Consider the following 14,200-nt stretch of genomic DNA (forward strand, 5'->3'; position numbering starts at 1 on the left):
GTATAGCCCACTCTCATTCAGAGTCCCCTTTCCATAGTAGAGCATGCCAAAGGAACTGAAATCTGAATTCAAAAGCATAAAGAGTGTAAGGTAGAGCTATACTGTTATCTAGGGGAAAGATTGAAGGAGAGCTCTAAGGTCAACACAACACCACTTCCCAGAAAACTTCTTCATCCATTTCTCTCCCACAAAGTCTTCTTCTCAAGGCAGCAAATATGTGAATCTGTCCCCTCTCTCTTTAAAACTGCAGCTTCGGCCGGGCATAGTGACTCATGCCTGTAACCCCAGCACTTTGGGAGGCTGAGGTGGGAGGATCACTTGAGGTCAGGATTTCGAGACCAGCCGGGCCAACATGGTGAAATCCCATCTCTACCAAAAATACAAAAATAGCCAGGCGCGGTAGCACGTGCCTGTAGTCCCACAACTCGGGAGGCTGAGGCATGAGAATTGCTTGAACTCAGGAGGTGGAGGTTGCAGTGAACTGAGATCGTGCCACTGCACTCCAGACTAGGTGACAGAGCAAAACTCTGTCCACAACCCCCACCAAAAAAAATCTACCCAAACTGCAGTCTCACCACCCCATTCTTGTTTTCTTTATCCTTCTCTCTCGTTTTCTTGGATGTTTTCCTTTCTTTTTGGAGTTCCTTTATTTCCACATGTAAATCAGTAAAATTTTGCTCTAGAGTTTGGCAATATTCTGTCAGCTGATAAATTAAGCTCTTTAATTACATAATTGGTATTTATGTTAAACAAGACATGAATTAAAGAAAAGAATATAGGCTTGTATTGGGAACCACTTAGATTTGAATCTTGCCCCCTCCTGCACTGACTGGTTAAATATGATCTTAGGGAAGCCATTTAATCTCTCCCTATCTTAGTTTCCTCATCTTTGACAATAAGGTTGAGAGTCACTTTGCTGGGCTGTTATGAGGATTAAATGAAATACATATTTTTAGCACTAAATGTAATGGCTACCATTGTATGAGTGACAGATCATGCATCATGAGCCTGGCATGTTGTAAGCACTCAATGAATGGTATCAATTATGTATTAATAAACTTTAAAGTCCTTTTAAAGTCAAATCCTAATGACCAGTCTGGCAGTAGAAGATTGTGAAGCATTAGCCTTAATTAAGTATTTCCACATAGTGTCATTCCCAGACCTGCGCTCAAGGAGGGAATATCAGAAGACAGAGTGGACACTCTTGTCTATTTCCTTGTGAATTTATGTTCATCATATAGTTTATGGATTGGTTTGGAGTGGAAAGGAAAGGAATTTACTTGCTGTATTACTAGTGTGAGCTAGGGAGAAGGTTGGCTACCTTAGGTATTCACTTTCAGTTAACCTCCACAGCAACACAGGGAAAAAGGTATTTAGTATCATAGTTCGTTGTTGAGAAAACTAAACCTCACGAAGTTGAAGTCACTTATTCAGTTACTACATAGGTAGCAACTGGTGATTTCAGAATTAGCATGCTCATCTTATAAGGCTTTGAAATTTATTAGACTTTGAAACTTTTTCTCACAGTATTAAATACATCCATCCCAGAAGTAAGCTTCTAAATTCACCTTCATCTATTAAATTGCATTGTATATTAATACAAGTGCTACTTTGATATTCCACTATTTCATGACTGCCTGTAGGTCATGGTTACTCCACACTGCCTGTGTTCCTCATCTCTCCTTCATCTCATCTGATTAAATGGCATAAGGTTTTCCGCCTTTTATTTCTCAAGGGAAAGGACTGCTGGCTCTAGATGGACCCAAGTGGTTCCAGCATCGTCGCCTGCTAACTCCTGGATTCCATTTTAACATCCTGAAAGCATACATCGAGGTGATGGCTCATTCTGTGAAAACGATGCTGGTAAGTGAAGGGGAAAAGTGCTCTGGTGCATTGCAAAATGCTCCCAGCAATGGACAATATTAGGTTAATGTTTCGTGGGCCATGAAAATTAAAATTCAGTTTCTAAAAATTTAACAAATGTACAAGTACTCATTGAACAATAGGTGTCTAAAAATTTGTTATGTTCTTTGGGTGATAATATTAATAAAAAGAAGATCCGGTCCTCTGTCTTAAATATATTTTGAGATTTTATGGCAGCAAACCAGGTACCAAATGGTGACAGTTAGATAGTAAGTGCTATAGGTGTGTTTCATGGACGGCAGGTCTGTACAAACTTACCCCAAAGTCTGAGGAAACCGAGAGGCTGAAGAAAAAGGCTGACAGATTATTAAAAAGAAACATTCAATAGAGGCTTTCAAACAGAAACCTTGGCTGTTTCACACAGTGGTGACACAAGATGTTGGATCCCTGTGCCATTACCCTCCAGACCCAGGAATTATAGACCATGGGGAGGGGCACACATGCTTCAGAGGAAATTATTAATAGTAAGAACTTGCCCTGAGGGCAAGATTTATTGTAAGTACATGCTCTTACACAAGGAACAATAGATAAACTGGAAATCTCAGAGCATTCCTGGAACTAAAGTTAATTGGAAGTCAAGAAGGTAGATTAGCTTCCAAGATGGAGTTGTGTTAACCTCCGCAAAGTGACAGGCAAGGGTGGCAGAAGCAGCTATAACAGCTTCAGATTCAGAGGAAACTCAAATTTGCCATGAAATATAAGCTGGACTTGAATATGTAGGTAATATGAATGAGAGTATTCAAGGCAGAGTGAGGGAGCATGAACAAAGGTTTGGAGATTGGCATAGACTTGCAATGGCTATAAAGAACCAAGCAAAAGAGAATGTCTGTATTAAAGTTGCAGATGTGAATTTCCTCTTGTAGTTGGTGGAGGATCACTAGGCCCTGACCTACACCTTTCAAAGGGGCGGAAGAACATTGTAGGGAAACATTCCTGTGAATGGTCTCGGATTTACAAATGAGTTCCACTCCAAAACTCTATTTATACAATGGCTTTGATTTTTAAATCTTATTTATTTTGAAATCAGACAAGTTATTCACTAATACACTTTCATCATAGACACTTCAAATACCACAAACACAAGCAAAGTTTTCCTCTCACTTCATGTGCAAACCCATCCCTGTTCCCATACAAACCACTGTTAACAGCTCAATGATTGGGTTCTCAGCCAAACTCACAGAAGCAGTTTGAACCCGAAGTCAGCCAGGATTGTGGTGAAAACATCAGTGTGAGTTCTCAAGGCAGAGACCCAGAGACTGCGGCGCAAGCTAGTGAGAGAGTAGAGCATCCTTTTCTGATTCTAGCGCTGTTCAGCTGCAGCACAATTTCAGATCCTCCAGTGATTGCACTGGAGCTGCACTGGAGTTTTCTCTCTATTTCTCGGAGCGCTTCCTCCCCTCCTCATTTCTCAGCCACATATTTCTGTGGGATTTTCCTCACACTTCCTTCCTCTGCTGAATCATTCCAGAGTTTCTCAAGCTTGGAAGCCTCCCTCCTGTTCTCATTTCTTCTAAATTCACCATTTGCTCTCAGTAAAACTTACATAGTTGAGATAAAAGCTCTTTGACTAGACAATTTTTTTCTTAGGGAAAAGTTTTTAAAATTCTCTTTGCCTTTGTGGTTGCTGCGTCTCTGAAATTTTAAAAGTTCAGGTTGACCGATAGGTCTTAAGCTAGGGGCTAGGTGCTTAAGACCTATTGGTCAACCTGAACTTTTAAAATATCAATTTATTTGAATTTTTACAAAAAGTATGCTTATTATACAAATACATTTTCAACCAAGGACTTTGTGACAGTTTTAAAATGTCAGGCAAAGCATTTCAAGCAGTATGAGTAGGTCTCTTTGCGGGGAAGTTAAACCAGGTCAGGCTTCGCTGGGGGCAGCTCCCTGTAGCACCTCCTCTCCACACTTGCTCCATTTCCCACTTTTGAATCCAAAATGTTTTTGAAAATGTTCTGAGTTTATTTTAAATGTGGCTATGGTGGTTGAGAGCAGTGGCAGGGCATCTAGCAAGTTTGGAATTGAAGATGGAGGAAGCCCTGGGGTAAACCCCTTGGAATTATGGGTCTTGTGTCAATGATTGTTTTAATGGAACTCTGGTCTGTTTGAAAGCAGAGTTATGGTAATAACTGAAAAGCCACAGATCTTTAACTCAGCCATTTACCATATATGCAGGTTTCTCCATGCTCCTTCTCACTCCGCTGGGTGTATTTTTCCCTTCCTCATGCCCTGAGTAAGCACATAGCTTATTTACTCATGTGACCTTTGGTTCCTGCTGGGTCAGGTTTGTCTGCCTTAAATCATAAAAGCAGGGCCAGGCAGGAGCCTTCAAATGCAGGCAGTTTGGTCATGGTGGTGGTGATGATGCTGACCTTGACCTCCTGTGCCAGGATAAGTGGGAGAAGATTTGCAGCACTCAGAACACAAGCGTGGAGGTCTATGAGCACATCAACTTGATGTCTCTGGATATAATCATGAAATGCGCTTTCAGCAAGGAGACCAACTGCCAGACAAACAGGTCAGTGGTGGGAGAGCAAAAAAGATATTTCTACACATTTTCTAAGTTGTTTATTAACGCATTATCCCAACTTTCTCTTCTAGCACCCATGATCCTTATGTAAAAGCCATATTTGAACTCGGCAAAATCATATTTCACCGCTTATACAGTTTCTTGTATCACAGTGACATAATTTTCAAACTCAGCCCTCAGGGCTACCGCTTCCAGAAGTTAAGCCGAGTGTTGAATCAGTACACAGGTATTTGCTGGGTTTGGGTTGCCCACATCCATATGCTGTCATGATTGTACTGTGTCTGTCTAGAGGGATAAACCTTAATGTAACGAGAGAAAGAATCTTTGTTATTAATGGAGCTTTTTTATAGACACTGCTCCAAAGAAATTTGACTTGAGTCCTTTTTAAGGCTTTGCTTCAACCATAGCAGTAAGTCTTATCAGAATTTTCATATATATATATATATATACTATTTTTACTGTGGATAATTATTATTAATACAAATATAGGTAGGCACTTAAGACTTGAAAATATACATGGAATATGGCTTTTTGCACAGCGATTGCAGTAATAATAATGACAGGCTAAAACCATGCAACATAGGAATGGAGAGAGGAACAGCGTAAACATGGACATGGACCTGAAAGAATCTTGATTCAAAAACAGTTTTAGCAAGCATCAACACAAAAGTTGAAATAGATTAAGCTTTTTAAGCAATTCAACATTACTTGTCATGAATGCCATAGTGGAAAATACTTATCAAGCAGTGAATTAATCCTTCATCAGCTCCACCACTTACTAGCAGTTACTAGTAAGTTACTTACTGCTTTGTTTCAGTGTCATCTAGAAAATGGAGATTAAAAAGCAACCGATCTCACAGGTTTGTTACGATGAGTGGGTTAGTATATATAAAGCATTTAAGACAGTGCCTGGCACTGAATAGATGTTAAATATAAAGTATAATTATGTCAAATGTCTTTGCTTCCAGGAATTTTGCAAGACACACCAACATATGCACATTTACACATACATATATGCACACATGCACATAGATATTATAAAGAGGACACTCAGAGAAGCAGGTTATTGACAATTTAAAGCATAAATGGGCATTATAAATAGCAACCATTCCCAAGTCTTTCTGCATCATGGCACACACAGAAAATGTTAATGTTTGTGTGCTTCATTGGAGTAAAGAGGAATGGATCTGGGGGAAGCTATACAGAACTTTGTAAAAAAAATCTTTACTTTTTAAATATTATACAATTATGATGAAAAAGTAAAATGCAAAGTATTCAGGAAAATAATATTTAAATGTTACATTTATTCAAAATTTAAAACCTTTTCAATTTTTTTTTTTTTTTTTGAGATGGAGTCTCTCTGTGTCACTCAGGCTGGAGTGCAGTGGTGTGATCTCAGCTCACTGCAGCCTCCACCTCCCAGGTTCAAGCAATTCTCCTACCTCAGCCTTCTGAGTAGCTGGGATTACAGGCACCCGCCACCACACCTGGCTAATTTTTGAAAATTGTTTATTTAGTCAAATTTATCAATATTTTATTTTATTGCATCTGGATTTTTAGTAATCACAAAAGCCATTCTCTATTCCAGGGTTTCTCAACCCTCAGCACTAATGGCCTCTTGGATTAGATAAGTCCGTATTGTCAAGACATGTGCATTATAGGATGTTTAGCTACATCCCTGACATCTACCCACTTGATGTAGTAGAGCTCTGATAGTTGTGGCAACCATAAATAACTCCAGACATTATTAAATGTTCCCAGGGCCAAAATTGCCCCCAGTTGAGAACCACTGCCCTGTACCCAGGTTATAGAGAAAATTATTTATATTTTCTTGTGGTACTCGTATAATTTCATTCTTTTCGTATTTAAATCAGAGATCTAAACTCCATTTAGAATTTATTCCTATATATGGTATGAGGTATTGATCTAATTTTTCCAAATGTTTATCTAGTTGTCCCATCACCATTATTCAAAAGTTTATCTTTTCAAGTGATTTGAGATAACCATCTTTATCACATTCTAAACAGATACATGTACTGGTATCTATTTTGGATGAGAGTATATTTGGATGTTCTCTTATATTCCATTGATCTATCTACCAGTGTACTAGAATCACACTGTTTTAATTAAGGAGATCTTGTGGTTTTTTCCAACATTAATAGACCTTATTTTGGCCGGGCGCGGTGGCTGAAGCCTGTAATCCCAGCACTTTGGGAGGCCGAGATGGGCGGATCACGAGGTCAGGAGATCGAGACCATCCTGGCTAACCCGGTGAAACCCCGTCTCTAGTAAAAAATACAAAAAAATAGCCGGGCGAGGTGGCGGGTGCCTGTAGTCCCAGCTACTCGGGAGGCTGAGGCAGGAGAATGGCGTAAACCCGGGAGGTGGAGCTTGCAGTGAGCCGAGATCCGGCCACTGCACTCCAGTCTCGGCGACAGAGCAAGACTCCGTCTAAAAAAAAAAAAAAAAAAAAAAAAAAAAAGACCTTATTTTTAGAAAAGTTTTAGGTTTGCAAAAAAGTTCAGCAGAAAGTACAGAGAGTTCTCATATTGCCCATGTAACAAACCTGTACATGTACCCCTGTATCTAAAATAAAATTTGAAATTTTTAAAATAGTAAATAAATATTACCTCTGTTCCATATTTTTGTTTTGTTTTTTTCTTTCAACTCCTTCAATTATAAATATATTGGCATTTCATTTCCTGCCTTCTATTTCATTCCATTTTATTTAATTAACTTTTCCATGAAGATAAAATATTAGATGGAGGAAGAAAAGAATGATTGGTCACTTGCATCTAAACTTGAAATCATCTTAATTTTATTGCCCACATACTGATAGAAACTATGTTTTTGATCTGTGTTGTTATCTTTGGAATTTTGATCAAAAGTCCCTTTGATGGGAAAATAAACCATCTGTGAAAATGACATCTATTTAAACATCTGGAAATCAGGCAAGATTTGGAGCCATTAACCATTAACCATGGCTTGCTTTATAATTTATTTGACTTTGCTGTCACTTTGGTAATTGGAAACTATTTTTCTACCCAGATGCGATAATCCAGGAAAGAAAAAAATCCCTCCAGGCTGGGGAAAAGCAGGATAACACTCAGAAGAGGAAGTACCAGGATTTTCTGGATATTGTCCTTTCTGCCAAGGTGACTCTTCTAAATTTCTAAGCCTGCTCAAGTGGCCAGTTAATTATGTAAATAGGTGGGTAAGTGAGAATGGGATGGGGAGACAAGAATAAAACCGATTGACTAAGTTTAACCATACTTTGAATTGATGAGTGGCTTCATGCAATTTGAGACAAAGAGAGAATTCTGCAACTCTATCGCTAGAGGAGGATTAGTAAAGACTAAACGAAGGATTTGACAAGTTTTGGGGATTGTCATGTGGATACATGGATTTTAGGGGATCATGTAAAATGGTCACATGGTTAAACATACAAAATTGTGATGATAAGGTCCTGGGGAATCTGGGAGTTGAAGAGAATTTCTAGGGCCTACTGATTGAGGGCCCTCTTTGTAAGGCCTGCTTTTCTTATCTAACCTTGGTTCTCCTTTATTCTTTGGGCAGAATATGGTTTATACCACGTATTCGTCAAACTGAATTAAAATTTAAACCCCTATTGACAACTGATTTTTTCCCTAAAATCATGATTGTGGTCGTATATCCAAACATTTATAAACTGGCATCTTATTTAAAATATCTGTATTGTACTTTCTAGGATGAAAATGGTAGCAGCTTCTCAGATACTGATGTACACTCCGAAGTGAGCATGTTCTTGTTGGGAGGACATGACTCCTTGGCAGCAAGCATCTCCTGGATCCTTTACTGCCTGGCTCTGAACCCTGAGCATCAAGAGAGATGCCGGGAGGAGGTCAGGGGCATCCTGGGGGATGGGTGTTCTATAACCTGGTAAGATCTGCACCCCTAAATTTTTCATCCTAGTTTTCCCCCTGAGATTTTGCTTTATTTTTTGCCCTGGTACCTTAGTGACCCTAGTGCCTTAGGATATGTATAGGTGAAACAGAAGAAGTAGGCTACTTTTCTGTTCTTTCTAAAGAGAGCTCCCTATTATTCTCTTTTGTCTTTTGGGGGGGGGGGGAAGTTTATCCATAAATTCTCTGTCATTGTTTTTCTAATCAATGGTGTGTGAAATGTCTTATTTCTTTATTTCACCTTGGCTGTGATGCATTGGAAATGAGGACTTGATCCCTATGCTGACACTTAGAACTTAAACAGTAGGGTTCAAGTGGAGTTCCTCTTCTGAGAGAGCTGAATGAGTAGCTACATTATCTAAGGCTCATTCTCAACATCTCCCATCCGCTTGTCACCAATTTTATTCCTTAGGATTGATTTTAGACTTCAGACATAATACTAGATGATATATACTATAGCTGAGTTGAGCAAATATGGACTGAGGACATTTTAAATACTGAGACTTTTTTTTATGACTATGATTTATTGTGGGCCCTGTCTTCGATGAGCTCATGGTCTAATACAGGAGACAGGAGACAGACCTCCAGATTGCAGTGTAGCATGATGAGGGCAATGACAGAGATATGTGCTGGCTAACACAAAGACACAGAAGACAAGTACCTACCCTGGCATGGGAGCTCAAGGAGATTTCCTTGGGTATACGACACTTAAGCTGACTATTACAGGGTAAGTAGGAGTTAGCCGGGTGGAAACTGTCATCTCTATTTTGCTAGACTTTAAGTATATCTTGCTGTTAATAAAGCCCAGGTTATGCTGTTTGCAAAGATAAAATATGTTCCTGACATAATCTGGTCAAAGGGACAGGAAGATGGAAATGCTAAGGACAACTCAGCAGCATGACCAGATAAAAAACACCATATTTCATATGCAGAAGTCAACTCAATTGGAACATTTGTAAAACCAAATTTGACATTATAAAAGTATATTAGAGATCTCATTTTATAAGGAAATAGAAGCCCTTTCCTGCCATAAACTAAAAGGTTTAATCTATATAGCACAAAATACAATGTTAAGTAATTATTTTTAATTTTTTTAACTGACAAAAATTGTGCATATACATGTTATATATATGTGTGTGTATATATATGATATACAACATGATATTTTGATATATGTACACATTGTGGAATGACTAAATCTATCAATGGACGTGTTCATTAACTCATACTTATTTTTTGTGATGAGGACATTTAAAATCTACCCTCTTAGCAATTTTCAAGTATACAAATTTTTATTAACTCCGATCACATATTGTACCATGCTTCTCCTAAACTTATTCCTCCTGTCTGACTGAAATTTTATATCCTTTGACTAACATCCCTGTAATCCCCCATTCTCCCACAGCCCCTGGTAACCACTGTTCTACCCTCTGCTTCTGTGAGTTCCATATTTTAGATTTCCACATGTGAGATCATGTGGAATTCATCTTTCTGTGCCTGGCTTATTTCACTTAGCATAATGTCCTCCAAATTCATCTCTGTTGTCATAAATGACAAGATATCCATCTTTTCTATGGCTAATGAATATTCCATTGTTTATATATATGCCACATTTTCTTTATTCATTTATCCAATGATGGACACTTAAGTCGATTCTGTATCTGGGCTATTGTGAATAATGCTGCAATGAACATGGGAATGTAGATGTCACTTCAACACACTGATTTCGTTTTGTTTGGTTATATATACAGAAGTGGAATGGCTGCATCATATGGTAGTTCTATTTTTAATTTTTTGAGGAAACTCCATACCATTTTCCATATGGCTGTACTAATTTACCTTTTTCTCCACATCCTCACCAACATTTGTCTTTTTGGTGATAACCATTGTAATGAGCATGAGGTGATGTCTCATTATGGTTTTAATTTACATTTCCCTGATGATTAGTGATGTTGAGCATTCTTTTATATACCTGCTGGCCACTCATATGTCTTCTTTTTAGAAATGTTATTTTAGGTTTTTCTGATTTTTAAATCAAGTTATTTGTTTTCTTGCTATTGAATTGTGTGAGTTCCTCATATATTTTGAATATTAACCCCTTATCAGAGATATCATTTGCAAACATGTTCTCCCATCCTTTAAATTGTCTCTTCACTATGTTTATTGTTTCCTTTGTTGTGCAGAAGCTTTTTAGTTTGCTGCAAAACCATTATCTATTTTTTCTTCTGTTGACTATACTTCCAGAGTGGTATCCAAAAAATCATTGCCAAGAATAATATCAAGAAGCTTTCCCTATGTTTTTTTTCTAGTAGTTTTATAGTTTCAGGTCATATGTTTAAATCTTTAATCCATTTTGAGTTGATTTTTGTATATGGAGTGAGATAAAGTTCCACTTTTATTCTTCTACTAGTGCATATCCAGTTTTCTCAACAGCATTTATTGAAGATACTGTCCTTTCACCACTGTATGTTCTTGGCACCTTTGTAGCTCAGTTGACAATAAATGTGTGAGTGTATTTCTGGGCTCTTCATCCTGTTTTATTAGTTTATATGTCTCTTTTTAGAAACACTGTGCTGTTTTGGTGACTACAGCTCTGTAGTCAATTTCAGATCAGGTAGTACGATGCCTCCAGCTTTGCTCTTGTTGCTCAAAATTGCTTTGGCTGTTTGAGTTTTTTTGATTCCATCAAATTTTAGGGTGTTTTTTTTTTCAATTACTGTGAATAATGCCATTGGAATTTTGATGGATTGCATTGAATCTTTGGGTAGTGTGGATATTTTAACAGTATTAATGCTTCCAATTCATGAACACAGGGTATTTTTCAACTTGTGTTTTCTTCAATTTCTTTCACCAGTGTTTTTGTCTTAATTTAATTGTTTTATTTCCCTAGATTTTGGGATTTGGGGGTAACAAGTGGTGTTTGGTAATGAGTAAGTTCTTTAGTGGTGATTTGTGAGATTTTGGTGCACCCATCACCCAAGCAGTATACACTGTACCCAATTTGTAGTCAGTCTTGTATCCCTCATCCCCCTCCCACCATTTCCCCCAAGTCCCCAAAGTCCATTGTATCATTCTTATGCCTTTGCATCCTCATAGCTTAGCTCCCACTTAGGAGTGAGAACATATGATGTTTGGTTCTCCATTCCTAAGTTACTTCACCTAGAATATTGGTCTCATTTCCATCCAGGTTGCTGCAAATGCCTTTATTTTGTTCCTTTTCATGGCTGAATAGTATTCCATTGTATATACATCCTACAATTTCTTTATCCACTATTGATTGATGGGCATTTGGGCTGGTTCCATATTTTTACAATTGTGAATTGTGCTGCTACAAACATGCAGGTGCAAGTGTCTTTTTCATATAATGACTTCTTTTCCTCTGGGTAGATACCCAGTAGTGGGATTGCTGGATCAAATGGTAGTTCTACTTTTAGTTCTTTAAGGAATCTCCACACTGTTTTCCATAGTGGTTGTACTAGTTTACATTTCCACCAGCAGTGTGGAAGTGTTCCCTGTTCACTATATCCACACCAACATCTATTATTATTTGATTTTTTTATTATGGCCATTCTTGCAGGAGTAAGGTGGTATTGCATTGTGGTTTTGATTTGCATTTCCCTGATCATTGGTGATGTTGAGCATTTTTTCATATATTTGTTGGCCATTTGTACATCTTCTTTTGAAAATTATCTATTCATGTCCTTTGTCCATTTTTTGATGGGATTTTTTTTTCTTGCTAATTTGTTTGAGTTCCCTGTAGATTCCGAATATTAGACCTTTGTTGGATGTATAGGTTGTGAAGATTTTCTCCTACTCTTTGGGTTGTCTGTTTACTCTGCTGATTATTTCTTTTGCTGTGCAGAAACGTTTTAGTTTAATTAAGTCCCACCTATTTATCTTGTTGTTGTTTTTATTGTTTGGGGTTGTTTTGTTTTGTTTCAGCTTGGTTTTCCATCTGCTTTTGGGTTCTTGTCATGAAATCTTTGCCTAAGCCAATATCCAGAAGGGTTTTTCTGATCTTCTAGAATTTTTACGGTTCAGGTCTTAGATTTAAGACTTTGATCCATCTTGAGTTGATTTTTGTATAAGGTGAGAGATGAGAATCCAGTTTCATGCTTCTACATGTGGCTTGCCAATTATCCCAGCACAGTTTGTTGAATAGGGTTAATATTTGCCTTATATATTTAGGTGTTCCTATTTGGGGTACATATTTATTTACAACTATCATATCCTCCTGACCCTTTCTCATTATATAATGGTCTTCTTGTCTCTTTTTACAGTTTTTGTCTTAAAGCCTAATTTTTCTGATAAAAGTTAAGCTACCTTTGCTCTCTTTTGGTTTCTATTTGGATGGAATATTTTTTCCAACCCTTCACGTTCACTCTGTGTGTGTTCTTAAAGATGAAATGAGAATCTGTAGAGGCATATGCTTGGGTCTTGTTTTTTTTTTTTTTTTTTTTTCATTCATTCAGCCACTCTTTTGATTAGAGAATTTAATTCATTTGTATTCAAGGTAATTATTGACAGACAAGGACTTACTACTGCCGTTTTGTTAATTGTTTTCTTGTTGTTTTATAAAGATCTTTTGTTCCTTTCTTCCTCTCTTACTCTTTTCCTTTGTGATTAGGTGCTTTTCTCTAGTGATGTACTTTGATTTTTACTTTTTATCTTTGGTTGCTCTACTGTAGGTTTTTGCTTTGTGGTTACCATGAGGCTTACATGAAGCATAGTTATAAAAGGCTATTTTAAACTGATAGCAGCTTAACTTTCCACACTTTAAAAAACCTATACAGTTTTACTCTGCCAACTGCCCTCCATTTTAGGTCTTTGATGTCATAATTTACCTAGTTTTGGAGATGTGTCCCCTGATTTTGTATCCCTTAACAAATTATTGTAGCAACAGTTATTTTTATAGTTTTGGCTTTTAACTTTATACTAGAGACAGAAGTAATTAACATACCACCACTACGTTATTAGGGTATTCTAAATTGACTATGTATTTACCTTTACCAGTGAGATTTTTGTTTTCAGTTTTCATGTTGTTAATTAGTATTCTTTCATTTGAACTTGGAAAATTCATATTAGTGTTTTTTTGTAAGGTGGTTCTAGTAGTGGTGAACACCCTCAACTTTTGTTTATCTGGAGATGTCTTTATCTCTCCTACATTTTGGAAGATAACTTTTGTTCCATGATTGAAATGGCAAAATTGGTTTTTTAATTATGCAAAGTGCCAGGGTAAACAGAATTACTCTTTTTTTTTTTGAGACCAAGTTTCGCTCTTGTTGCCCAGGCTGGAGTGCGGTGGCATGATCTCGGCTCACTGCAACCTCTGCCTCCCGGGTTCAAGCAATTCTCCTGCCTCAGCCTTCCTGAGTAGCTGGGATTACAGGCATGTGCCACCATGCCTGGCTAATTTTGTATTTTTAGTAGAGACGTGGTTTCACCGTGTTGGCCAGGCTGGTCTCAAACACCTGACCTCAGATGATCCACCCACCTAGGCCTCCCAAAGTGCTAGGATTACAGGCGTGAGCTACTGCGCCCAGCCAGAATTACTCTTATTTATCCTGAGCTTGAGGAAGAAAGAATTCAAAATTAGAATTTCACATTACCTAATGGCCAAAGCCTGCATTCAAAATAAGTAATCAGAAAAACATATAAAAACACAGTAAGGTAAACAGACTATATGCAGTCATTTTATTGAACCAATCTAACTAGGTAGGATGCAAATTTAAAAAAAAAAACAAAACTTTATTCTTCTCCCACTTACAAACTTTAAACTTGCTTTGTAGAGCAAGTCTCTGGGGAA

General features: G+C 37.6%; 1 protein-coding gene and 1 pseudogene across 2 annotated transcripts in view; one reads left to right on the forward strand and one right to left on the reverse strand.

The window, feature by feature from the left end:
* CYP4A43P (cytochrome P450 family 4 subfamily A member 43, pseudogene) overlaps positions 1-14,200 on the reverse strand; it is a 79,297-nt pseudogene that overhangs the window by 40,250 nt on the left and 24,847 nt on the right.
* CYP4X1 (cytochrome P450 family 4 subfamily X member 1) overlaps positions 1-14,200 on the forward strand; it is a 27,651-nt gene that overhangs the window by 8,087 nt on the left and 5,364 nt on the right. For both annotated transcript variants that reach the window (XM_071093576.1, XM_011764084.3), the window contains 5 exons: positions 1,736-1,863; positions 4,314-4,441; positions 4,525-4,679; positions 7,502-7,608; positions 8,181-8,371. In XM_071093576.1, the coding sequence (XP_070949677.1) occupies positions 1,736-1,863; positions 4,314-4,441; positions 4,525-4,679; positions 7,502-7,608; positions 8,181-8,371 (709 nt within the window). The remainder of the gene's footprint in view (positions 1-1,735; positions 1,864-4,313; positions 4,442-4,524; positions 4,680-7,501; positions 7,609-8,180; positions 8,372-14,200) is intronic.

Source organism: Macaca nemestrina, chromosome 1 (genome assembly GCF_043159975.1).
Source record: "Macaca nemestrina isolate mMacNem1 chromosome 1, mMacNem.hap1, whole genome shotgun sequence".
NCBI classification, from domain to species: Eukaryota; Metazoa; Chordata; class Mammalia; order Primates; family Cercopithecidae; genus Macaca; species Macaca nemestrina.